Here is a 27977-nt window from a genome sequence, read left to right on the forward strand (position 1 = left end):
TCTATGATTATTAAATAGCCATCTTAAAAAGTTACAGTGTGGTTTGTTACAAACTCCATATTAAACATTCCTGATCCTCATCTTCTTTCTCTCCTGGTGTCAGTACCTCGCAAGTATTTCATTGAATGAATGTAAGTAGTTTGCAGCCTGTAACATTAAGTATTACCAAAACAAATTGGTCGAACAAGTCTAATAGAGGTTCTAGATGTAAAGCCATGAGATTACCAACGTCAATAAAACACAGTACAATGTGTGTGAAGTACAGATGACTGAATCACAGTAATCTATCCAATAGTCAGTCAAGATGCTTCCCTCTGGACAAAGTGTTGGACAAACCATCGGACACTGCCGTCTCTACAGCCTTACCTCACAGCTAATCTAACGCTGCATGTGATGAGGCATGGCAGAAGTCTCCCACTGAGCACAGCATGTGTTATTGTCTAAATATGCATGGAAGAATTTTGTGTCCACTCCCTGGATTCACGGTTAGATCTGTGATCAGGGAGCTCCAAACAGGTTTAACTAAGACATCCTGCACATATCCCAGGTCATGCAAACACTGACGTCACCTCTGTACACATTAGCAAGCTCCTCCTCCATCCACACACACATACGTGCACATACTGTACACAATCCAAAACTCATTCATTCACACACTCATTCACAGGAAAACTCTTTTAAAGGACAGGTCTGTTCAAAAACTCGACTGCACATATTATAATGAGATTTTTTCCTATTACATAGTATTACAGCTGTATTTCTGACAGACATACTGGTGTGTGGATGTGTACCTCCCTTGCCCTATACTCACACAGCTCTGTGCTCTTTATGTAGTTTTTAGCTTTTAGCGGGATATTTCTGTTGTAATGAGATGGTTATTATACATACTATCAGAGTATGTCCTCCATGACAGTCAATGACTCCCACCCCCTCCAACACACACTCACTGCACTGAGGAGCTCCATCAGTGACAGGATGCTACATCCAAAGTGTGTGAAGGAGCGGTATCGCAGGTCATTCCTTCCTGCAGCCGTCAGACTGTACAACAGAAACTGCTCCAAGTAATCAGTACAATAATATGTTTACAATCTGTGCAATAACCTGTGCAATAATGCAATAATGTGCAATAATCGGTGCATAACAATCTGTAAATACTATCTACAATTTCTTAGGATGACGTTATTCTTTTATCCCACTCTTGTATATATACTTGTTTTGAATTTGCATTGCACTTGTTCTAATACTTTATACACTTTATTGATGCTGCTGTATATTGGAATTTCCCCTCGTGGGACTAATAAAGGAATATTGAATTGAATTGTATCTTGTTATAGTAAGAAAAAAATCTGTTTAAAAGAAACAGATTTTCTTGTCGCTAAGAGAAACTGAGCAGATTTCCTGTGGAGGGCAGGGACAGCAACACACTGCCATAGGTGTACACACATGCTTTACTCAATAAAAGTTTCAGTGATGACAAGATGCTGGTGCTCCACGTGACTCTGCTGCACGTTCACACACACACACACTGCCATAACACACTGGAACAGTGTTGTTGGGCAGATGGTCTCGTGTTGTCATATTCAGGCTGACCTGCAGAGTAACAGGGTGACATGCCCACAGGCCAGCACCCTCACACGCTTTGGCCTTTCACTTTATTTTTACGGCACAAAAGCTTGTCCTGTGATGACTGACTGGCAACTGAAGCCCCACATTAAAAGAAAGTTTTGTTCTTTAACGTTTGGTTCAGACATCATCAGTAGTCATTTATACATGGTCATTTATACATGGCTGTAATTTGTTTAACTATCATAGATCATTTAGATTTACAATTCAAGTTATTAAGAGAAGAAGAAGAAACGTACTTTATTGATCACATCACACAGTGAGTTAGTTGCACACTACACGCCATGCTTCTCGTGAAATTATATTTCCGCATTTGACCCATCCTTGGACTGTCACTCCACGGCAGACCAGGAGTGGTGGGTGGTGCCCGCGCCCGGGGACCCATCTTTTTTCGTCACCATTGGTCAGGTGGTGATCTTCTTGCATGTTGTTAGTGGGGGTTATTACGGAGGAAACCCCGGGTGAACACGGGGAGAACATGCAAACGCCCCCTTTTTTCCTCAAGCAGCAGCACCAAAGGCATGGTGGAGGACACGCCACCAGCGCCCACAGCGGGATTCGAACCGGGGACCTTCTAGCTGTGAGGCAACAGTGTTACCACTTGAGCCACCGTGCCACCCAAGTTAGTCATGTAATTAATGATTTAAACAAGTCAAACAAAAGATAGAATGATAAAAGCTGTAATATTCTACAAGTCAAGATGTGTAAAATGAAATGTGCCAAACCAATCCCCTGGGCAGCCTTCGATCCATGTCCCTGAAGAAGACTGATTTATCTTCTGAGAGACAGGAAGCACCCAATGTCCATCAGCTCCTCAAGTCCAAGTTATCAAGGAAAGTAGTCGCCTCTGAAGAAAAGGAATGGCAGACATTTCAGCTCTTGAACAGCAAGAAGCACAAGGACACACTTTCCTTGCCCTGCATTGATAATTCCTGCTGGTTCCCAACTCTGGACATGGCTGCTGGGTACAACCAAGCATAAGCACAGAAGAGGCCGAACTGAAGAGTGCATTCTGGAACAGACCAAGACCAAACAGATTCAGACCAGATCAAGTATGATATCTCAAACAGAGGCATTCATGAATCAATCAGTGGAAAGACAAAAAAGCGGATAAAATCTTTGGAATTAAACATTCAAATAAGTCTTAAGGCACCGTTCAGCATCAGAGAGGGATGGGAAGCCAAAAGAGATTATCTTTTGAATTGAGACATCATAAATATGTTGACGGGAAATCCTAAAATTTGATCTAACTCTAAGTTTTCCTATTAAATCTACAGCATGGACACAATATCACATGGAAAGTGTTTATTTCACCTGTTATTTATGATGAAGGAAAAGAAGATATTCTGGAGAGGAGGAGCAGAAGCAATGCTGTATTTGTGTGGCCGGGGTATTTTCAGGTGTGTTTAGTCCCACACAGCAGCCTGGCCAGCTGATCTGTCTCTTCTTCACGTCTGGAGCATACAGGAGTGGGCATTCTGGATCCCACATAGCAACTTAAGCAAATGTTGAATGGTGGAGACCTCTTCACTAGACTTTAGACTGCCTCTTTATTGATCTCAATTTGGGAAATTATTTTATTTTATCTAGAAGCAAGTTGGTCTTCAAATGAAGAGGAGAGGGGCCCATTCACCAGGGACAAGGCTGGAGAGCCTTTTAAGCCACTAGACTGACCTGAAGAGCAGAAGAGCCAACTGAAGAAACTCTTCGTGCTTTGTAGTCTTCTGTAGAGAGAGGGCAATGTCAGCTGTCAGAGGCACTAATGCACCACTTTTCCCTCTAGATCTATCTTGTCCTTAGTCTTTTCTTTTGTTCCAGTTTCTGAAAAGACATAAGGTAGCTCACCTGGCAGAGTGTGCACCCACTGCAGAAAGGCTGAGTCCTTACTGCAGAGGCCTGGGCTCTATTTCAACCCGGGGCCATTTGCTGAATGTCACCCTCTCTCTCTCTCTCTCTCTCTCTCTCTCTCTCTCTCTCTCTCTCTCTCTCTCTCTCTCTCTCTCTCTCTCTCCAGCAGAATGAGGAGCCCATTCACAAAGACCGCACTGCTTCCTTCTGGCAACACTGAAATGCTCATTGCCATTGTGGCTCATATTAGAATATTCCTCCGACAGAAATAACATTCCCAAAATGTGATGCACATTTTATGTGCACACTGTTAAATCACAATTCCATTAAATAATTCCACAGCCACATGTTGCTCCATCACAGTAATTTGCTGGGTATTGTGAACTGTGATTATCATGAAATCAAAGTTCAATACAGCAGTTCTACAGCAACATACTATATATCCCAGTCCAGAAACTTAAGTATCATCAGCCAAAATAAGCGAAACACCTTTGGGTTTGGATCATGCATGGAGAAAGCATGATAAAGTGCCCTCTAGCATGCCCTTCCAGTGGAGAAAACGTGATAAAGTGCACTGATTGGTGCCCCTGGAATGGAGAAAATGTGATGTGTAGGGTGCCCTTCCAGTGGAGACAGTGAGATGCAGTGTATTCAGCTGATGTCCGTTTATTTTCTTGGCTCCTGACCCTCAGACAGCCTCAGTCCGCCAATGCTCCTCACTGTTTGAGATCACTTTGGTCCCTGCTGAACTCACCTCTGCTGACTACACATCCTTCTTCCTGATGCTTGGCGCCCCCTTGTGGACAAACTGCAACATTAATACCAACATTAATTGAATTGATTGCCTTTTAAATTTATGTGTTCGCACCATGGACATAGGTGGCATAAGAAGACTGCTAGTATGGCAATTTATATATACCTTTTTACGTCAGAATCTGACCTGTGTATCAGTTGAACACGGCATATCGAAGAAAACAGATCTGGTCAGAAAGGCCTGCGTCTCTGCAAGAAATAACATCCTTGCTTCTAACCAAATCCCGTCTGTGCCCTTCATTGTGTTTATGCCCTTTCACATGTTGCAACAGACCAAAAGTTACAAATAGACCTATCCTTGGCCGTTTTGTCTTTGGAATGATCATTGTGAATGTTAAAATCCCCATTTATATCAAGATACTCAGAAAACAGCTCAGTAAAGGTGTCCACTTTACACTGTATGTAATATTACTTTATTGCTGAATGATGATATTATTCCGTACAAGAATGCAGACATACTAAGCTCTGGCGCACAGGTAGTCTTGGGGTCATGACGTTCATCTGTGACTCGACGTAAGCGTCTTTAAACAAGGGTGGCCTTGTTTTAACTGTCAGTGCGGTCCGTAGATGCCGAAATATTAGTGGAAGAAGCCTGCTACGACCCGAGTTTTATCCCGTTTCATTCAATGCGTTTCAACACAGAGAGTAAACAAGACAAAAGAATCAATTTGTCTTCATTTCTGCTCATATATGGACGAAGAGTATATAAAAAACCTGGACATATAATGCCACGTAACCACGCCTGAAGGCAGCGTCTATGGCTTCCGCGGGTCACGCAGAGAAATTAATCGAGCGTCCCCTCCAGTACCGTTTTGCAAGTTTGTTGACAGAAGAGAAGAGGAAAGATGGCGGCGCCCACAGCAGTAGAGCAAGCAATGAACAAACAGACATATCATTTTTTAAGTCCCGTTTACACTACCAGCCAAGATAGCGAGTCTTTTCCTGACGGTTCCGAGGAACTACAGGACTATGTTGTAGATTTCCTGGAGAAAAAGGTGGGCAGCGACCTGAAATCCTTGAAGAATGTTGGCGACCTGCTGGAAAAACTGCGAGAGGAAAACAACGTACTGGAGGGACAGGCGAGTTAGCAGCTTCGACACATGGCCAAAACACTTTGACAGATGTCCTTGTTTATCGCCTTGTGTATGAGGCTTCATAGTACGGCCTCTCAATAGGTTTTTGCGAGGGGACGTTGTGTTATAACAGTAAATATACTGTATTCTACAGCAAATACACGTAGATTAGTGCCCAGCAACAGTAAAGAACACGCAAAAGCCACAAAGCTGCATGAAAATGCTCAAACCACGCTGTTAACTGTGCAACTGAGATCCCTAAAAAACATAAGTATAAAGGCAGACATGCGCACTCGAACACAGCTCATCACTGCCAAAATGGCCTGATCTTAATGCATCACCACAATGACAGGCGATAAAATGCTTCCAACTTCGCGTCAGTAGTTTGGCCCCAAGAATGGCACCAAATTTTCCAAGTTTAGTGTGTAAGATCTTCACAGGCCTGCAGAGCCCTGATCTCAGCCTCATCCAACACCTTTGGGTTGAAGTGGAGTGCTGCTTTATGCTAATATTGTGCTTCATACTCACTTCCCCAGAATGCTTCCCTCACTTAGCTTCTGATAAGTGGGCTACTCAATCACAGTCTGCAGGTTTGCTGTTAATTATGTAACTATAAGATGTTTGAATTTCAGACAGATTAAAAAATGAATTCAAAATAGTCATTTTCCACATACAGATCTACACAACACATGCTGTATGTACACATCATACAAGTCAGTACAAATATTGCAAATCAGTATGGGTTTCATCCAGGCAAGCAAGTCTGTGTAAAAATAGACCAAGCAGAGGAGTGTGTTCATACATGGCAAGATAATGCATCTTGCAAATCTGATTATGGGACATTACATATACGACACACATACTGCACCTCATTTTTAGCAAAAATCTATTTAAAATCTAATTAAAGCCACTACCAGGCCACTGCGCTTCTAAATCCAGTTCACTGTATCTCTGAAACCGGCTTGTGGTCATGAACCTTCATGCCGCTCCATCACTCACTAACCTCACTAATACTCTTCAGTTAGTAGCAACTAAGATTCCCAAAGGCTCATACCATAAAAAACAACCACCAGCATCAGTTATAATGCCAAATATCAAGCACACCCAACGATGCTATGGTAATACATATGGTCTATGGTAATACATAGATATGTTACATGGAACCAGATTAAGCTGAACACGAGTCAAGCAGCGCAATCTAGTAAAGCAGAAAGAACTGGCTGACTGCAGGTTTTTTTGTGGTCTGGTAGCAGGAGAGTGAAGAATGTTTCCAACTTTAGTTTGCAGCTGACCACAAGACCTGAGCAATTTATGTCCATTACGGTGTCAAGAATGAGCAGTGACTCTATGATTTGTGTCGTTCAGGTTCTGACTGTGTCCAGTTCTGTGCCTCCTAAAGTGTCTGCAGCTCTGACTGCTGCTGAAGAGGCCAGATGTTCTCTGGAGGACCTGCTGCAGAAAGAGCGGTTGATCTCCAACACGCTGAACCAGGTAGAGACAGAACCAAGAAGCAGAGGAAAAACGCTGAAGTCATTTGAATGAGCAAACAAGGCAGCAGTGTGTGCTATACACTTGTCTTTCTACCTGCTTGGCTCATATGTTTTCATAATGTTACTTTAACAGAGAGATGAAGCAAGCAGTATTCCATGACGGACAGAGACTACAAAGTCCTGTCTCCTGTGGCATTCTGGGAGGTGTATACAGTTGTTCGTCTTGGTTAATTATTCCGTCTTCCAGCACCTACAGGGGGCCCAGCCTTGGATGGATAATCTTGGCCAGATGCTTAACCAAGTCGACACTGTAGAGAGACACATGAAATACCTACGGTGCCTTCAACACATAGAGGAACTCAGGTACTGTAAAGGAAGTAGAGTTATCAAAGACAAATGGAGAGTGACAGAGATGTGCGAAAAAAGAAAGAGGAGAATGTAGACATGAACCCTGAAAGCAAAGCACAGCTGAGTTCTTGTGGATTAGTGGTCTGAGGCATTAACATAACTTTTTCGACCCATGAAGACCTCTACTGCAGAGTTATGTATCAGTGGAGATTCATTATTGGTCTCTTCAATATTGTTCTTCTTTCCACAAGCAAAATTTGTTCACCTGCATCAGTATTTGAATATTAAATGGATATTCTGAGTTTTAATATGCTTCTCTGTGTCTGTCTGTAAGAAGCAGTAATGTGTGAAGTGTTGTGTGCCTGCAGTGCTGCAGTCCAACAGTGTCTGATGACCAGCAGTGTCTGGGAGGCCATAAGGGCAATAGACAGCATGGCTGCACTGGACACTGGACTAAACCAGTCTGGGTGTTCTCACCTCCAGGGCTTCCTCCATGAAACACTTCACTTCTGGCACAAGATCATCAAAGACAGACTGGCCAAGTATACCTCCACCCCACCCCCCAGCACGTACACACACACTGTTCCTTCATGTCACTTTGAGTCAAAATATGGCCTGGTTCAGAAATGTGAAGATGATCCACACAATCACTGTCTCGTCGTCCTGTGTTCTCTATTTGACTGTCCTCTTCCTCACCTCTTTCCCAGTGATTTTGAGAAAGTCTTGACTCAGCTTCATTGGCCGATCATCTCCCCTCCCACTCAGTCACTGACACCCACTGCCAATTATCAGGAGATCAGCAGCCAGCTGGAGCTGCTCGTCACACAGCTGCTCGCCCTGCAGACCTCGTATCCTTCAGTTTGGCCTTCTACACACCTATACTCATCTATAGTTCACATACACTTGTGTTGGCTAATATGCTTTGGAGGAAATGTAATGCCACCCTGATTATGGTCTTCCTTCGCCTCAATATTGGGTTGGCAATATCTGTTTGTTGGCCTGGAGTGACATATCTTGAATAATGAATGGATGGATTTCCATAACATTTTCTACGGTTCATAGTCCTCAAAAGTTAATCCTGCTGACTGTAGTGATCCCAGATCCCAGAAGATTGATATGTTACCTATTCTAATGAAATATGGTATGAGATTGAAGATGGGTTGGTCTAGTTATCCATCCATCCATTTTCTATACCTGACTATCCCTTTCTGGGGTTGTGGGGGGGCTGGAGCCTATCCCAGCTGCCAATGGGCGAGAGTACACCCTGAGCCGGTCGCCAGTTGATTGCAGGGCAACATATATTAACATTCATGCTCACACTCACACCTAAGGACGATTTAGAGTCACCAATTAACCTAATGAGCATGTTTTTGGTCTGTGGGAGGAAGCCGGAGCACCCGGAGAGAACCCACGCATGCACAGGAAGAACATGCAAACTTCACACAGAAATGCCCGACCTGGGGATCGAACCGGTGACCTTCTTGCTGTGAGGCACACACACTACCTGCTGCTCCACCGTGCCGTCCTGGTCTAGTTATTTAACTTTTAAATGTTGTTCTTGAAGATTAGCTGCAAACATCAGCTAAGCGTAAAAACATGACTTTGAAATTACGAGTATCCTCAATGTGTTGGTGAATAAATGAATGACACTGCTGTAGGGGAGTAAGGCCATTAAGCTTTTGGGTTTAATATTTGCACTCGTTAAAATAGAAAGGGGTGCCAACCTTAATCAGATCAGAAGGATTTTATTTATTCTTTTTTTATGCTTATTTAATAATAATTAATGAATTAATGGTAGATCAGTCTCATCATCTGAAGCGTAAGCTCTCGATACAGTGATCGTCTATTTCCAGCTCAAAAGGACACTGTCTGACAACGATTTTAGTGAAAAGATTTATTTATTTGGCACAATAATGAGAATAGATATGAATAATGAATGATAGGATGAATGATATGGATCATATGATGTAACACAAACTGAACGAAGAAGCTACAGCAGGATGATAATAAAATGAATGAGTTTGGTGATAGTGGGAAGTAGTTTTGAAGAGAATGAGGACGCAAATGTAGTGTTGATTTCCTGAAATAATGGTTAAGGTTAATGACAGGTGAACCCTTATATTTCATCCTGTAAAAAAACATGACCTAACGGTTGCGTGCGATGCACTCATCTGCTTCTCACTGTGGTCAATCACAGAGTTTAAATGATTCATTTTCAATCACACTTCAACTTTGTTCACAGCACAACATTCTTCAATACTGATACTAACTTAAATGATAACTAATAGTATAGCTTACTAATAGAACAAAGAAACAAGGAAAGGCACATTATATTTGGTGAATTAAGCACTACTAATTAACTAATAACTGTCTGATGTCACGTATCTGAAGCCTAACTGCTACTAGTTTCTAGATGGCAGTATGGGTCCATAGTAGAAACCTGGACAAACATGCTTATGAGAATTAAGATCATAGTTTTGTCATTTTACAAGCTAGAAACACAGGAGATGATAACATGTAAATTGTGAGTTTAGTGCTGTGGGAACATCCAAAGTTGAATCAAACATTTCGTTTGCATTATCCTGATGTGGTAGAAAAGCTCTGGTTTTTGAGTCCTTTTGAGACCTGTTAAATGTCCGTCCTGGTGGTTTTAATGGCTTCATCTGGTGTGGAGCTGTAAGAGAGAATTAACATCTTCCTGGAAACAGTCTAAGTGATAGGTAAGCCTTTGTAGTTGGAATGTCTTTCCTCCCCCAGCTCTCCTGAAGGATTGCGGGGGAAAAAGGGGTCAGGGCCAGATCTTGTTCTCCTACACTGCATAGAAAGTAGAGCGTGACCAGGCAATGACATGAAACAGGTCAGCAGCAGTACTCAATCTGAGGACATTGTGGGTTGAAAAACTTCAGGTGCTCCAGTGTTTGACTTCTTTAACATCCCCTGGCAGTGATGACCTGTTGTCCCAGAGGCCTTTGACCTCTTCTGCACCCTCCACCCAGCCTGGTTCTTGGGCCACACTTCAGCCGCAGGCTCCCCCCCTCTGTCTTCCCATCCAGATCATGCTGTTGCCGCTCAGCAGGAGGTTCAGATACCACTTCTATGGGAACCGACAGACCAACACCCTCAGCAAGGTCTCCCACACACACACACACACACACACACACACACACACACACACACACACACACACACACAGAACACACAGCATCACATATAAAAACACGTACAAACAGGCCAGACTTGCACTTTCAAGAACACACACCACTAAAAACAACTAGACCAGCTTCAGTTTGTAAGGTTAGACACATAAATGCATATAATTCACGCACACACACAATTTTAATGATAAGTGGAAGCCAAGGAGCCAAGGTTTGAACTGCTCTCTCATTTCTGCCACTTTTCACATGAACAACCAAATGCCACATGTAAATGAGCTCTTCTGTGTCTTTATTTCGGCTCTTTGTAAACACTGCTTGACCTCAAAAAGCATAAAAATAGAAGACGTTGAGATTTTAGACTGCTTCTTTATTGATCCCAATTTGGGAAATACACAGAATGTATACACAATTATTTCACAAAAAATATAAACAGGAATAGAATAAAATTTATGACTAAGTAAAACTAAATATACAGTTATATAATACGACTTTTTGCACAGTGTCCATTGAGCACCATATGTAAAGGATGCTAGCTGCTTCACGTCTGGTACTAGGCACTTGTAAACAGTGCATACTTGTAAGAGCCATATGAGATACTCCTCTGGATTGCCTATTGGATTTAGGGCTTTGTGTACCATGTTCATAATGTCTGATGAGGTCCATGGTTTACACACAGTCACGTCTCCTTTCATGATCTTTGGAGCTGTTAAAACTGGCTCTGACTCTTTGTTTTCCTGTCTATGGATTTAGTCACTATTGATGTGTGTTTCATGTTTGCTATCCACTTTTGCTGCTGTAATACCTGAAATTTCCCCACTGTGGGACTAATAAAGGTATATCTTATCTTATCTTATCTTATCTTATCTTATCTTATCTTATCTTATCTTATCTTATCTTATCTTATCATGTGTCTCATTGGCATGCTGCTCTTTTGTCTTCCACAAACTAACATTGCTCCTTTTTGTGTGTGTGTGTGTGTGTGTGTGTGTGTGTGTGTGTGTGTGTGTGTGTGTGTGTGTGTGTGAGTGGGTGTGTGTGTGTGACCAGGTATTTATCACGTTGTGGGGACAAAAATCTGTTTACACAGTCACATTGTGGGGACTGACCTCCCTTATGGGGACAAAATGCAGGTCCCCTTAATGTAAATCATTACAGGTACAGGGTTAGGAACAGGCAAATAGTGGTTATGGTTAGGGTTAGGGTTAGGGTAAGGCTCCAGGAAATGAATGTAAGTCTATGTAATGTCCCCATGGAAATCTGAGTCAGTGCTCTACTCTCACCCTGTGCAGAGCTCTGAGCCTGAGCTTCTTGTTGCTCAACTCTATGCATTTGGCCAGCTAACTGTGCTCAGCGGCTTTCTGTCTTTCCTCAGCTTGTTGTCTCTGCAGCTGCAGAGCAGCTGCAGCTATGTATAAGAAAATCATCATCTGTTGGCCATATGTGCAATATTGCAGTAGTGCAGATAATATATAAATATAATATGTAAAACACAAGAGTTTGTGAGGTTGGTGGATTAACTGTTCTACAGTGTGATGGCTCATGGCAGGAATGATTTCCTGAAAAAGCGTCTTTTGCAAAGCTTTTGAACCTCAGACTCCTTCTCTGTCTGTGCTTTTTTCAGCCAGAGTGGTACCTCACACAGGCTCTGATGTGGATGAGTAACAGCTCAGCTTTCATGGAGGAAAAGATCCAACCTATCCTGGACCGAGCTGGGGCCACCATCAGTGCCAGGGTATGCTGTCTACAATTGACTCTCCTTGACTGTTTTAATCCCCTCTGGTTGAATGAAGTCCAAACAGAACAAAATACTGTATTCCTGTGTTGCTTCGGATGCAAGGCACATGTGCAGCGCTTTGTGTACTGCACAAAATAACACTATGTAAGACTTTTTAATGAATGCATGTGTAGGAAAATGGGACCCAAGCCTGGGCCAGATGGGTTCAGGTTGTTCAGGTAGTTACCAGTAGTCGTACCAGTGTGTTGCCCAAATGAGCACAGCAAGCAGAGCAGGTGTCACTTACTGTTGTTGTGCATGTATGTGTGTGTAGGTGGAGTTGTGTCGAGGCCTGTTGTCTCTCGTCCAGGAGAAGGTGGCCAGCGATGCTTCTCGGCTGATATACGATGATATGCTCTTCTGCCACTTGGTGGAGGAGGTGCTGCAATTTGAGAAGGAGCTGCGAAGCAACCAGTCTTACCCAGCAGTGCTACCTGGTCTGCTTCACCTCCTGCTGGAGGACGGAATCCTTCAGAAGTGGCTCACTGTGGAAAAGAAGAGTAAGTTGTCACATATGAGGGTGCTTAGCTGCATGTGCTGATGTCTGGACTGGTGTTTGCTTTCTCTTTCTTTTTTGCAGCAGTGTGACTAATAGTCAAAGACATCTTTCATTTCTTCCACTATTCTTAAATCAGCTTATTATTATTACAGTTTATGTTTGTGTTCATATGAGTCATTGGTACTCTTTGTGGTGGAAATTCTTGTGAGCTGAAGGAAGGAGTTCACCAGGAGACTTCAGATGTCTCATGCAGAAGTATTCATTGCAGATTTGATGCATCAAGGAGACGCTGATGAGCAACACAATGTCCACAAGTGAACCAAGATAGTGCCACACCAAATCCTGAAGATGTCCTTTCTAATGGGGTGTATTAATACTCAATGTCACATGTTTTCCTTTCTACTCCTTGAACTATTCCCTATTATGGATATTCTATACCTACCTTCTACATTGGTGGTACTCTATTGGATAGTCAAAACCAAACAATAGCTCCTACCATACCTACATATGCTCTGACCTCCAATCCTCTAACTGAGGACACTTTGACCTAACTCCTTATTAAAATGTGAAGAATTGGTCTTGTCTATGTCTGTCCAGTTTATCTATAAGACCTTGGTCCGTAGTAAGAACAGAGGAAGAGGTTACCTATCTGCTGTCTGCTAGAATGGTCTCTAAATATTATGCTAATGTCAAGGTTGTCCAACCTTGAGACATTTGGGCTCCTAACTGTACAAAGAAGGCCTGTGATAGAAAATTCCCTCACAGTCTTACTACACCAACTGCACCACAGTGCAGTCACACAGTGACAATGGAGGAGTAGAAAAAGAGAGGAAATAGAAAATTCCCTGTCAGTTCCCCCCTTTTTGATCGTAAGATCAACTCTAATCAATAATCAAACTAATGAACCATGTGACAGCCAAGGACACCTGTCAGAGTTAAAGTAGCAAAACCCTCAACAATAAATCAACCACAACAGTATTTAAGTGCCAAACAATGAACATATGACCACTGCATCGAGCCCTCAAATTTGAACCCCCTTCGGCCCATAGTCACACTATCCACAAACCACAACACACCTGATAGATGTGTATGTGATTCACGGTAAATTTGTTCCAAAGAGGCAGTCACAGGTCAAACATCTCCCTTGGGAGACAACTTGGTTTCTGTATAAGCCCATTATCTTGCTCATTGTCTCTTTCCAATTTTTAAATTGCCAATCAGGAACTGCCATTTTGTAACATGATGCAATATGTGGTTTTACATTTTGCATAAGGGTTTGAATTGTGAACATTGTTTTCACGTTTGATTCTGTAGTATAATTTTTTTCTAACAAACGTGAAGAATTAAGTATAACACTGTAACTAATGGCAGACAATAGTAGCAGCTCTGTAGAGCTTGATATGATAGTAGAAACTGATTGCTTGATTGCTTGAGTAAAGAAGGAGCACATAAAAGGTCAAGACGACATGGTGCAAAGATAAGCAGAGAGCTTGCTGTGCAGTGATGATGCTGTGCAGCAATCACACCATGCAGCTGAGATTATGAGGGCAGGGCACCTGTATCATGAATCTTTGGGGCTTTCCATGGCCTTGCAGGTGTCTCTGCAGCTGTTTTAGCCGGTCCTGACCAGTTTCTGACCAGGGTTGTTGTGACCTAATATAACCCTACGTGTCCTTACATAACCTTACTGCATTTAATCCATTTTTGAATATTTGTTATAATCATAAAAGAACTGAACGGTCTTATAATCACACTATGATTAACTGTGCTGTAACGAATGATGGTTTGGGATGATTCAATATACTTTGCTATGTTTTTAATACACTCTCTATGTGATCTGTCTTTATGCTTACATGCAATTAGTTTGCTTCTCGGACTCTGACTCCTGCAGACCCTTTTTCAGCACTTTTTCTCAGACAGCTGAGTTTGACTGTTCCTGGCCTGTTGTGGATTGTACATTCGGCCTGCACTTTCCACGACAATTCCAGCATGAGTATCCCATGCTTTAACAAATCTCTGTAGAAATCCTGGTAAGGGCTCTTTATATCCTTGCACACACTGGACAACTTGTAAAAAATCGCTTGTGCAATTGTGCACATGCACCAATTGCGGTTTTAGCATCTTCAGCAAACCAATCATGTAATGATGGTGTTCAATAAAGGAGTCAGAAGTCTGAAGAGCAAAAGACTTTGACTAGAAATGCACAGTATGCTTACCACGCCTCTGGGGATGTCTTCTTTTCATTTCTAAGGTTTCTTCAATTTTACACCATTAAGTAATCTTCTGGCAGTCGATTTGCCTTCTATTTCCCCTTTCTTTCCTGATTCGTATTGATTCATTAAAGTTGCAGCCTAAGGGCGCACTCTTTTTATTTTCTCTCCATTCTTCCCAAATTACATCATTGTTTCTTGGCCGTCGTAAATACAGATTTTTAAAAAAGATTCAGAAATTACAATATAAGGTAATAAATGCATATTACAAAGTATAAAGGCATATCACACAATAATACTGTCATTAAGTGCACTTTAAGATTCTGTCAAATCATGGTGAGATTATAAGAACGTTCAATCCATCAGTAGTTATGGTAAAACACACAAGTATGGGTTAGAAGAGAATACATGCTGAAAGGCCTTTGTCGGACAGTAAGGCTGTATGAGGTTAGCAGAGTTCAATGCACCACGCAGGGAAGCAGCTGCCAAGACACCTGCGTATGAGGCATAGGAAAGTCTCAGAAAGCCCCTGATAAGAGTGCTGATAAGGATGCTTTATGAGCCCAGTTGATTTCATGATTCTTCTATTTCTCTATTTCTATCACAGTTTCACACTCAGCAAATCAGCTACTATTGGTTACAGTTTTTCTCTCAAGTCATCACATATCTGTGATGACTTGACAGCAAAAAAAATTATACTACAATGTAAAGGATGCTAGCTGCTTCACGTCTGGTACTAGGCACTTGTAAACAGTGCATACTTGTAAGAGCCATATGAGATACTCCTCTGGATTGCTAATTGGATTTGGGGCTTTGTGTACCATGTTCATAATGTCTGATGAGGTCCATGGTTTACACACAGTCACGTCTCCTTTCATGATCTTTGGAGCTGTTAATACTGGCTCTGACCCTTTGTTTTTCTGTCTATGGATTTAGTCACAATGGGGGGGGGGTTCATGTGTCTCATTGGCATGCTGCTCTTTTGTCTTCCACAAACTAACATTGCTCCTTTGTGTGTGTGTGTGTGTGTGTGTGTGTGTGTGTGTGTGTGTGTGTGTGTGTGTGTGTGTGTGTGTGTGTGTGTGTGTGTGTGTGTGTGTGTGTGTGTGTGTGTGTGTGTGTGTGTGTTCAGTAACTGCATGCGATGCCGTTGCTCCCTGTGGATGTGTGTCTGTGAATGTTTGTTTGGAAATCTGAGTCAGTGGTCTACTCTCACCCTGTGCAGAGCTCTGAGCCTGAGCTTCTTGTTGCTCAGCTCTATGCATTTGGGCGGCTAACTGTGCTCAACGGCTTTCTGTCTTTCCTCAGCTTGTTGTCTCTGGACCACAGCAGCTGCAGCATGTATAAGAAAATCATCATCTGTTGGCCCTCTGTCTCTCCCTGATTCACTAAGTAATTTGGGATATAGCAAAGTCGTATAGTTTGTGTCACTAGTCACAGTCCTGGTGCACATATAATTCCTACCTTATTGAATAGGAACTGGTAAATGAGCCTCACTCAGTACTGTCAACAAGCTGTCTGAGGTCGGTTTGCCTTGACACCTTGCCCAACCATACATCATTGATTTCACACTTGTAGCAATGTCATCCTGGTGTTATTCTTTAATTTTTTTATTTTCTGCAGCTCTAGTTTGCAGTGTGGCCTCTAACAAAGACATGTGACAAGGGGCGAAACAAGCACCACATTTGTCTATGGGCTCACAGCGCATCATCACAGCGCTTTTCATTCACTCTCACATTCGTAGCACCCTGTCCTTGCCTTTGCGAGCCTTTGCGATCTCCTGCCGCACTCTCAAACAGTCTCTCATGTATCTGTAATCCCGTCTTGGATTTCCTTTGCAATCATCTGTCATTAATTCAGACAGTCGCAGCTGGCGTACCTCAAAAGAACCTTCATAGGGCCATTCACCGTTTGTCCACTCACACGAGTGCAGTGAAAGACATTGCACAGTGCCATTTTTCGTCTCTTGCATTAGCTGCTCTTGGAGAGATCATTGCCTCGTGTGAGCATGTCTCATTTTGTGAATTATCTTGTATTTGCCTGCCAGTGGACTGTTTTCTTGGATTCAAGTATTTTCTTCTCGCCCTTTCTGCTGAATTACCATAATTTGCCCAGTCATTCAAGGATTTGTTTCTAGCCTCGGCTGTGGACTGATTATTACCCATTTACAACTTTCACCTAAATTTATCAACAGCATTTTCAAACAACAAACAATAATATTTTCTTATCAATAATCACAAGGAATTGCAATTGTAACACAATACGAAGTGTAATTGTAATCGTCAAGAATAAAAGCATAAACTAACAAATTCAAGCTATGTTTAATCAAAATTCAAATAAGGACATATGACAAGTGAATAATTAGAACTAAAACAAGGAAAACATAATTATGTCATCTGAAATCAAACAGAATAAGCCAAATCAGTAGACTAAAAATCACCCTTTCTCTTCAGTGTCTTCTCAGATGCTTGCATTGGAACCAACTGGTGGTTTTTAAACCGCCAGTCGAGGTGGCTCTTACTTCAGGCAATCCACCCGTCCGTGGTCGAAGGTTAATTCAACACAATTCCTATATCCTTTTCACATTCGATTAGCCAACACTTAGCAGATACACATTTGAAGCATTTGTTTGGCATTTGATGCTGTGCCACCTTGGGAGAGAACTTAATTTCTGTATAATAATCTGTATAATTCTGTATTCTGTATAGCATATTTCTGTATTGAAAAAACACTTCTACAGCATCTAAACCTCCATAGTGTTTAAATTTGCTTTAGCGTTGTGTCAGTGGTACAATTTGTGAAGTTTATCAAGATGAAGCTCTTTAACAACTTGTAGTGTGTACTACCTTAATTTGATGTTGCATTCGTTGATAAAATAACGGGGCACCACCTTCCTCAGCTAAGAAGGACTGCAGAAATTAACTGCTATAACGCTGATAAAATACTAACGAATGAATTTAACGATAAACCAGTCTGATAATCTGAAGTGTAAACTCTGGATACAGGGATCGTATATATTCAGTTCAAAAGGACACCGTCTAACCAGGACTTATATCAAAATATCATTTATTAAGCAGAATTATGGATAATGAGTGATGTATCATGAATAATAAGACAGAAGATGGGAGGTGATATGACAGAACACACAAGAAACTTATGGCAACACAATGGTAAATAAATTGGCGATAGTGAGAGGTAGTTGAAAGGGAATAATGGGGACACGAACGTAGAGTTAAGGGAATAAACGATTAATGGAGAGAATTTGGACGAATTGACCATCTATTAACCTCACGGACCAACTCTTATTCAAACCCGCTTAGCATGCCTGCTTGACTGATGGCGTCCCGTTGTGCTCTGCTCCGAACTAACTCGAAGATGCCCAGATGGTCGTCCTTGGCTCGATCTGCTCAGTGGTCTGGTGAAGGCCAAGCGCACCAAGGTGGAGAGCTGATGTTGGACGGTGACGTATCTGGAACTGGTTCTAGAGTGTCGGTTACAGATGAGGGACGGTCCGGACGGTTGTTAGCCGGACCAAGGATCAACAGCTGGCTGCAGGGTTTTGGTTTGGTTGAGTCCGTGAAGGATTATTTTAGACTGATAGTAACAAAATTGATAGTCTCCTCGATGGCCGGTCGAAAAAGGCTACAAAATTATTATTATTTGACTAAAATTTACTGAGGTTAAACCAAAAACATTTAGCTAAAACAAAAATTCCACGCTTACGGCAAACTGTAGGAACACGTCTTCTGAAAAATAAATCACGCTACTCGGTATGGCTTTTGAGTAGCTCGAAGACAGGAAAAACTTAAAGAGCAAAACGACTGTACAAGACTAAGACAAAGAACTAATAGACAAAACTAAACATAACGCAACATAACTTAAGACAAGACGGAGTAACGCGCACTCTGAGTAACGCGCGCACACTAAATTCATGCTGCGGCTGCAGACATTTAAACCTCGCTCCAGGGGCGTGTCTAATGGGCAGGCCGTCGAACATGTGAGACGCTTTGTGACGCGCAATCGCCTCAAGGAGCTGAATTAATCAATGACTCACACGAGGGGCTCATCTGCTTCTCACTATGGTCAATCACATATAATTTCAATAACAAATTTTCAATGACATTTCAACATTGTTCGCAGCATGCATCAGGCACTTCCTATGGTTGGGTGACAACATTCAATGATAATCCTGGTACAGTTTCATCCCAACATGAATAATGACTCAATCTATAACTAATACAACAACAAAAGAAAAAGAAAGAAATAAAGATAAAGAAATAAAGAAATGCAGACTATATTCGCCAAAATGATTATCATCCTTATGATTATTCCTTAATAAAAGTCTCATAAAGCACAATCAACTTCAGACCCTACGAACCCTTAGATGGTAGGAAGGCTCCATTGCAGAGCCTCAGGCAAATCTTAAAACAAGGCTAGATTCACAGCTTTGTCATGGGACATGAGAGAACATGGGCATCATACAGATCATGGGTTAGTCATGTGCATATATCCAGCATTGAGTCATACAGAGATGCAATTGTCAGGTATACCAAGAAACAAAGTCCTCCGGCTTACAAACAGTTTGTTTTAAGGTTGGCTACTTTGCAACCCATCAGCAGACTCGGTTTGGGGATTCAGTTGAAGCCTGGCCTTTGTTCTTCCAGACAGTTTAATTGTCTTGAGTCCTTAGGGCTATTAGGGGAGTAATCAGCATTGACATGGGACATCCTGTCTCTCTTCGAAATCACACTTCATTATGAGCATTCTAGATGGTCTATAGTTCAATCAGTTAGACTGGTTTACAACTCCGTTTCTCATGAGAAGTCAGAGAGGGTAAGAGAAGGTCAGTTAGAGGCTAGTTCTGCTACAAACTCTTCATCTGGTGACTGTTTTCTGTGGTTCTCAGACACTACAGAATTTCCTCTCTCTCTTTATATATACAGATACAGATTCACCACATCTCTTGATTACACCGAAGCAAGCGTTTCTCAGACGTCCCAGAACGTCTTCACATGGATGTAATCTCACTGTGGGTCTAACCTGCCTACAGGGCACAACCCAGAGTTGCCCCAGAGACCACCGTATTCAAAAATCTTTGGTCACTTTCACCAATTGACCACTGACATTAATATTTTCAATACAAGGAGCTTCTTCAAAGCTTGTAATCCATCCATCCATCCATCAATTGTCTATACCCAACCATCCCTTTCGGGGTTGCGGGGGGGGCTGGAGCCTATCCCAGCTGTCAATGGGCGAAAGGTGAGGTACACCCTGAACCGGTCACCAGTCGATTGCAGGGCAACATATATACAGTAGACACACAACCATTCACGCTGAAACTCACACCTAAGGACAATTTCGAGTCACCAATTAACCTAATGAGCATGTTTTTGGTCTGTGGGAGGAAGCCAGAGTACCCAGAGAGAACCCACGCATGCACAGGAAGAACATGCAAACTTCACGCAGGAGGGCCCTGCCCGACCCGGGGATCGAACCGGCGTCCTTCTTGCTGTGAGGCACGCGCACTACCTGCTGCATCACCATGCCGCCCAAAGTTTGTAATACTTCTATAAATTTAAAACCACGCTGAATCCAGTCACATCAACTCACTTAATCTACAATTCGAAACCTTTTAGCACTTTTGATTGAACATCTACTGGGAAGTTTGCATGGCACATTCGCCCCAAGCAATGCCCCCAGACAAATTAGCCAGGAGTCCGGCTGAACTCACAGTCCAGCTGATACTGCCCAGACACTGATCTTTGACTTTGTAAAGGTTCGGAGGTTCATAGATTATTTCAGATCAAAATACAGTTTCCTTCTGATCTCGTCAAACTCAGACGTGGCAAGGCAAAGCAAAGAAAACTTTAATTTGCACTGACCATTCTTGTAATGTTGAGATCCTGTTTGTGGTGCCAAAATTGTGGTGGAAATTCTTGTGAGCTGAAGGAAGGAGTTCACCAGAAGACTTCAGATGTCTCATGCAGAATTATTTATTGCAGATTTGATGCATCAAGGAGAAGCTGATGAGCAGCACAATGTCCACAAGTGAACCAAGATAGTGCCACACCAAATCCTGAAGATGTCCTTTCTAATGGGGTGTATTAAAACCCTCAGTGTCACATGTTTCCTTTCTACTCCTTGAACTATTTTCCTATTATGGCTATTCTGTAACTACCTTCTACATTGGTGGTACATGGATAGTCAAAACCAAGCTCCAACCGTATTTACGTATGCTCTGACCTCCAATCCTCTAACTGAGGACACTTTGACCTAACTCCTTATTAAAATGTGAACTCCAGCAATCCTCCTAGAATTGGTCTGGTCTATGTCTGTCCAGTTTATCTTTAAGACCTTGGTCGGTAGTAAGAACAGGGGGAGAGGTTGCCTATCTGCTGTCTGCTAGAATGGTCTCTAAATATTATGTTAATGTGTCTCTGTCTGAGGTCTTTGTGTTGTCCAACCTAGAGAGCTTTGGACTCCTAACTGTACAAAGAAGGCCTGTGATAGAAAATTCCCTCACAGTCTTACTGTGTGTGTGTGTGTGTGTGTGTGTGTGTGTGTGTGTGTGTGTGTGTGTGTGTGTGTGTGTGTGTGTGTGTATTATATGTCCTTTTCATCCGATATGCTTCAGGCTTGGTGAATGTATTGCCAGGGACTCATCTAAGTGCAATGTGGTGGCACGTTCAGTTTTAATAAAGTTAGTATAAACAAGCGCACAGTGCTCAGCAGTGGCGCCGCCAGGATTCAATTTCATAGTACGCACAGATTCTTTGCGTGGATTCCACCAGAGAACAAGCTGCAGTTAGAAACACGATCATCTAAAGTGTGGGAGTATTTTTGAGATAGAGTGAATAATGTGGTGCTCTGCAAGCTCTACAATTTGGAAGTGGCCTAAATCTGCTCTGCACTTGAAGTGAAAGCAGCCACAGCCAGACTGACTTGAAGGAGTCACTTCAAGTTAACGTTTCTCCATCGCCTGCATTCCTCTCTGTGTACAGTGGCGGTGGAGAAGATGGATGCCATGCTGTCGGCTGAGGGAGCCTGGAGCTCTCAGTACAAAGACATCAGTGATATGGATGAGCTGAAGGCCCCAGACTGTGCTGAGACTTTCATGACTCTGCTACAGGTCATCACTGGTAAGACTGTTCATTTCAACAGTTCTTTTAGAAGTCACCGTCAGTACGTCTTCTTCTGTGGAAAAGCATTAAACGTGTGTTGGTGTGCTCTGTTGCTCTGTTGTTGTTTTTTTTTTGTAAATATCAGTTTTTGATGTGGTACCTGGAGCTCTTTCTCCAGAGAAGAGCTCATAAACATGCGGGAAAGAACAGCAGCTCATTTTCCACTTTTGTCTTGTCATCAGTGGATGTAGTGGACATTCTGGTCAAGGGTGCCTTCACTGTCATGCAGTGAAATGCCAGAAGAGAGCTACACTTGCTGGTGTGCATCTCCCCCGACATTGATTTTGTAGACTGTTACCGGGAATGTTTCTTTTCAACGTGCATTCATGCGTGACAGTGGTGTACTGGCCATCTCAAGTTCTGGAACAAATCCTGATGGGCTGCCTGTTCATTAATAACGGGCCCTTGTCTGTCACTGCACTACTGGTAATGTTATTTAGGGAGAGGCTGCCTGTAGTGACAGACAATGGCCCTCTCTCTGTGCCTGTTGTTCAAGGCAGCATGAGAGTGTGCTCTGCATGTGCCAGGACTGGCCAATCACTACCAAGTGACTACCCGCCTCAAAGCCGTCACTGACCATTCAGTTTGCCTACAGAGCCAACAGGTCTGCAGGTCATTCAGTATATGGTGATATTGTCTTATCCTAGAAATTAAGGGATTCTGTCCAGTGAAACTCTCAAGGGTTTGTAAGTGTAAATGGATACAGGAAAGGTTGGGTTTGTGTTATTTAAGAGGGCAAACGCATGGACAAAGGTCAGGACACCTTTGACCAGAATGTCCAATAACCCCACAGATGAGGGGACCTGCTTGAAACAAAATGACTCCACAGCTCAACCAAGTGGTCAAAAACTTCACCGGGTACCGGGTATCACTGTATGCTGTTAGAGTATAGAAAACATTTAGAATAAAAGTATTTTGTCATCCTGCTGTAGAGCGCTACCGGGCCTTACCCTGTCCATCTGCACAGCTCAAGTTTCTGGGGCTACAGAGAGAACTGGTGGATGACTTTCGCATACGGCTCACCCAGGTAACGATGACGCTGATGTTAATGAAGAGTTAAACTCTAGTGATGAAGGACAGACTAAGCTTTTTGGGACACGCTGCCTATTTGAGCAGCACTTGTTTCATTGTGGAGCCTCTCACTTTTCATTTCAGCCTATTTTGTCTGTTTTTTCCTACAGTTTCAGTGTTTGAGTGAAAAAATATCAGGTGAAGTATTTTTTTTCCAGTGCGCTCTCTCTTTCTCTGACTCTCAGAACGAGACACATAAACAAAAAATCCCATCATTATTGATGCCAACTATCAAAGACAAACAGTGTAGACACGACCCGCTGCAGTTGAGCGAGGTGTCCATTGCGAACAGGAAGAGATAAGCAGTGTGTCCCGGGTGTTATTCAGGGAGAGACATGATTATCAGCGAAACACTGAAAAAACTATGGTTCTGTTGACCGCCATTGTGCCGTTTTGTTCAGTGCGACTGCCTTTTTATTGCTGATTGAAAAATGAATGAGATGGAGCTGTTTTCTTTCCAGGTGATGAAGGAGGAGTCTCGCTGCCCACTGGGTGCCCGTTATTGTGCCATCCTTAATGCTGTCAACTACATTTGCACCATCCTTGGAGACTGGGGAGACAATGTGGTGTGTGCAGTTAACTGAATCTATTTATTTTATTTACCCATTTTTGTCACAGCACCAGAAGAATATTGCCGTGACTGGACAGTCCTCAGTTTTGTCACTCCTGTATGAGAACACAGCCCCTGGTTTTCACATAAAAGCTACACTGTGGTTTTACATGTACATCCCACAGGAAAGTTTGGATTTATGAACTTGAAGGGAGAATGTGCAGAAATTCTGACCCAGGCACACAAACATTTAGGAGTCAGCCAAAGTTGGTGATGTAGATGGTGAGGTCATGAATTAAAGCCAGATTATATAATATTCCCTTTCACACATTTAATTTCACTTCATATAAAAGAAAGATGATACCCACTAGGCCGGCTGTTAATATATTGTGTTTCTGCTTTTTTTAAGCCACAGTTATTCCATAAATACCTTTCTATTTAAAAAGATGGAAGCCAGCCCAAATCTTAACCATTTCTGAATGATTCCTTTTTGAATTCCTCGCCTACTCTGCAGCTGAAACTGGTCATTCCGTCAGCTGCTGGCTCATCATCATGTTCCCAAACATGTGTGCAGGCCGTATGATGTCCTCCGGCATTTATGTCAAAATGAAATGTTTGTCGATGTCTACTTTGAATGATATAAACGTTCCTGTGAATAGTTTTTCTCTAAATATTCTTTTCATTTAATTAAAGAAGCCTTTATTTTTCTTCAGTTTTTCCTCCAGCTGCAGCAGGCAGCAGTGTCGCTGGGTGAGGAGGTGGTACTGGGAGGCCTGGGGGTGACGGAGGTGGGCCGCCTGGCCTCTCTGGAGGGCTCTCTATTTGAAGGTCTGTTGGCATTGCTGGATCGACTTAAAGGAGACATGATGGGAAGACTGCTGGAATGGACCATGAGAGAAATCATCGAAAAAACCAAACCATACTGCCAAGACAGGTGAGACATCAGCCTGGTGATGAGGTCAGGTGTTAACTCAATCCTAGGGACTGTAACAAAGAAGTAATATCGAAAGGCAGAAACGGCAGAAAAAAAAAAATCCAGACGATTGATGTTGGGTCAATATAAACAGTTATCGAGGTTAAAGGTGATCAATAGCTAGCAGCACATTACTATTTGTATCCAATGCATACAGTCTGCATACAAGGTTGTTTTGTAACAAGATCAGGTGGAAACCCAGTATATGGGTGGACCATGTACAGTCATTGTGCTATAATTAGGCAGAATTCATCTGCAGCTTTCTTTAGTGATGAGTGACTTTTCTATGGAACTGGCCTGCTTTGCCTGAGACAGCAGGTAGCTGCATATTGGCATTGGCCAGGTCTACCTGCAAAAAGTTAATTGTGATGTGTTCACTGAACACATTTTGATCCTGAGAAAGGTCGCGCTACAAAAAAACCTTAAGTGTTACAGTGTTACACTGGAAGGAACACAAAGTGGAATATATACAAGGGACACAAGCAACAAACGCACAACTATGGAACAGATGCAGACAACCTGACAGCTGAAATAGGGAAAAACACTGAGTGAATACACAATGAACTAATTAACGCAAGTGACACAGACAACAGGCGGGATAAAGACAGGAAGTGAAATAAAACACAGGAGACAGCCTAAGCAAACCCCCAAACCATAACAGCAGTGTTGGCAAAATTGGAAACTGCTCCTTCTGTCACTTGATTCGAGTTTGGATCTAACAGAAGTAAATCAGGTACAGACAGATTTTTTAAACAATATAATTTAATATATTTAATACAAACAGAATGTCATTTCTGTTTCATTGATGGTATGAAGAGCATTTTGTTAGGTAAGTGTTTCAGGAAACCACAACAAGGAAGCTTGCAGAAGGAGACAGATTGTTATTTACAATGCAGAAAGATTCCTGCAACTTTGCAGAAAGAGGTCAAGGAGATTTGAAAGAGGTGGTAAAGAAAAACTATACTTTGACAATCATTGCCTTTGCCTGTCTCATTGCTCAGCATTTGACTCTTGCATTTCGAAGGTGGATGTTTTCTTCTTTTTTCCTCTACCATCATTAATTTTCTCCTAATTTCATTGAACAGGGTGGACAAAGACTAGGGTTAGCACTGATTAATCCTCTTTTGCTTTTACACTTTTATCTCTCTTTTAGGTGGTTGTCCCTACCATCCCAGCATGACCAATCCACCATGTCCCTATCCAGCTCAGCATGTCCCATGATGCTGTGTGTGAGGGACAGATTGTTGAACCTTCATCAGGTCCTGAGCCTTTCTCTGTTCCAACTGGCCTGGCAAGGCCTGGCTGAGAGACTTGACAACTTTCTGTACCAGGATGTAAGAGATTAATATTCACCAAAACTCCACCATACTGATTGTGTTTCATTACCATTTGTGGGAGAGCATCTAAAAAACAAACTGTATAGAAGAGAGGACACAGTTAGGCTGTTTGGGTTAAGCCCTCAACTCTGTTCCCTCAAGCACAGTTTCTATATTTGATGGTCAGGGCTCTGCAGTTAATAATTTACCAAAAACACTGTTGTGCACCTCTCACCAACGTAATGCAAACTGATCCTTCACTGAACCTTACTGTCTGTCGCTAGTTTTCCATTCTCACACTGCACATATGGACTTTTCAGGGATAATGGTGGCATATTTACCAGTGACATCTGTAGTTATATTTGAAACACTAGGTCTAGGATTCCACGCAGAGGTGGACAAAAGCAGGTTTCTCATTTGTAGCTGATGACAGTGGATTTTGTTGGCTAAAATGATGATCCTCACCAGCTGATTATGTAGGTATAGCTAGCTCTTGTAAGCTAATGCTAATGCTTAAACTGTGTGAGTCAGCTGAGAAGTCTGTCTCCAGCTGACGTTTCTATTTGACACATTGGAAAATGAGAACCCTGTAAAAGGGTCTTAAATATGTACATGATGGCTGCTTATAATGCTGAAAGACTGAGACTGAGACTGAGGCTAAAGCTACATGTCCCAGGCATAACATCAGCATCTTCACAGTGGTTGGTCCATGGAAAGTGTACAAGGGAGAAGCATTGTTTGGAATTTATAGGTTCAGCATATTCATGTCTGTCTGAAGTGATAAATAAAGTACGTTTCTTCTTCTCTGCCAGGTGATCCTGTCTAATCATTTCAGTGATGGCGGGGCAGCTCAGCTTCAGTTCGACATGACCAGAAACCTGTTTCCTCTCTTCGGTCACTACTGCAAAAGACCTGAGAACTTCTTCAAGCAGTAAGTGTTGCATGCAAGTGTGCATGTGTGCCACAGCTCCTCCTGATTGGTCTGGCCAGAGAAGGTTCCCCAGAGTGATGCACGACTGGCTGTAGAGTGTAGTGTGTTTCTCAAGGGAACCATTTTTTGTCTTCATTTTTATACCATGCATTTAACAGTTCATGATGCTGTCGGGGCATGCGGGATTATACGAGGAGTAAAAGGGTGGCAGTTGAAGAGTGAACAGGATAACTCTGGTTCTGCCAGTATTCTGATTAGGTTTGTCTCTGTCTGTCTGTCTGTCTGTCTCTTTCTCCACAGTGTCAAGGAAGCATGTATCATCTTGTGTCTTAACGTGGGCTCTGCTATTCTGCTAAGGAATCTCCTTAAAGAGTCAGAGGACGAGACAAGAGACTGGGCAGGTGTAGAGGATCCTCCGCCAGAGTCTGCACTGCATGAGTTGGGGATTTACTGCTTGGCATCCTGTGATGTGTTGATTCTTCTCAACCTCAGAGCCTCGTGGCCTGGACAGTAACAGTTCTCCCTGGCGATATTTGTCAGTGTAGTGTGTGCATCAGATTGAGTGCTTTGCAAATTTATCTTATTGCACTTATGTCATTAGCTTCAGGTAGTGTTTGTCATGTTAGGACTGTTCACATAGCGGTTAGTAAGTTCATAATATTGAATTGTCACCATGTGAACTATTTTTGGGGACCTACTTACCCTTCACTTCAGCAATATATCGCAACAAATTACAAATATTAATTGTCCTTTGTCTGGATTAGGTAATAAACTCTGCTGCACTGCAATGCTCAAGCCTGCAAGCCTTCAGTTTTTGTAATGGTTTTTGAGTCCTTTTTTGTTTTTGTCTGTGTATGAGAATGTTTTATCTTTGATTTTATTTTTTAGTTTGATGCTTAGATTTCCCTAAAGGACACAGCTGCTCAGTGCACACTCAATCTACAGCTAGATGACATCAGATGGATCTTAATTCATCCTGAAAGCAATTTTTGTGCCAGAGATGCAGTATACATATACATCGTTAAAATAATTTGAATCACTATGACACATTATGTCTATAATGCATTATAAACATACTTATGTGTTATAGTCTGCTTATAGTGCTGTATAATAATAGTTACA

The 27977-nt window shown here is 42.3% G+C and overlaps 1 protein-coding gene across 1 annotated transcript; it reads left to right on the top strand.

Moving 5' to 3' along the window:
* Window positions 1-5098: 5098 nt before the first annotated feature.
* Window positions 5099-27650, top strand: rint1 (RAD50 interactor 1). Its single transcript, XM_070992501.1, has 15 exons — window positions 5099-5363; window positions 6723-6848; window positions 7095-7210; window positions 7564-7737; window positions 7903-8043; window positions 10140-10323; window positions 11972-12082; window positions 12399-12624; window positions 21835-21972; window positions 22947-23041; window positions 23547-23651; window positions 24349-24569; window positions 25762-25942; window positions 26737-26855; window positions 27156-27650. Exons 1-15 carry the CDS (start codon window positions 5130-5132, stop codon window positions 27367-27369), a joined length of 2385 nt encoding a protein of 794 aa, XP_070848602.1. The 5' UTR covers window positions 5099-5129; the 3' UTR covers window positions 27370-27650.
* Window positions 27651-27977: the final 327 nt, after the last annotated feature.

The sequence above is a fragment of the Chaetodon trifascialis genome, chromosome 22 (assembly GCF_039877785.1).
Source record: "Chaetodon trifascialis isolate fChaTrf1 chromosome 22, fChaTrf1.hap1, whole genome shotgun sequence".
NCBI lineage: Eukaryota > Metazoa > Chordata > Actinopteri > Chaetodontiformes > Chaetodontidae > Chaetodon > Chaetodon trifascialis.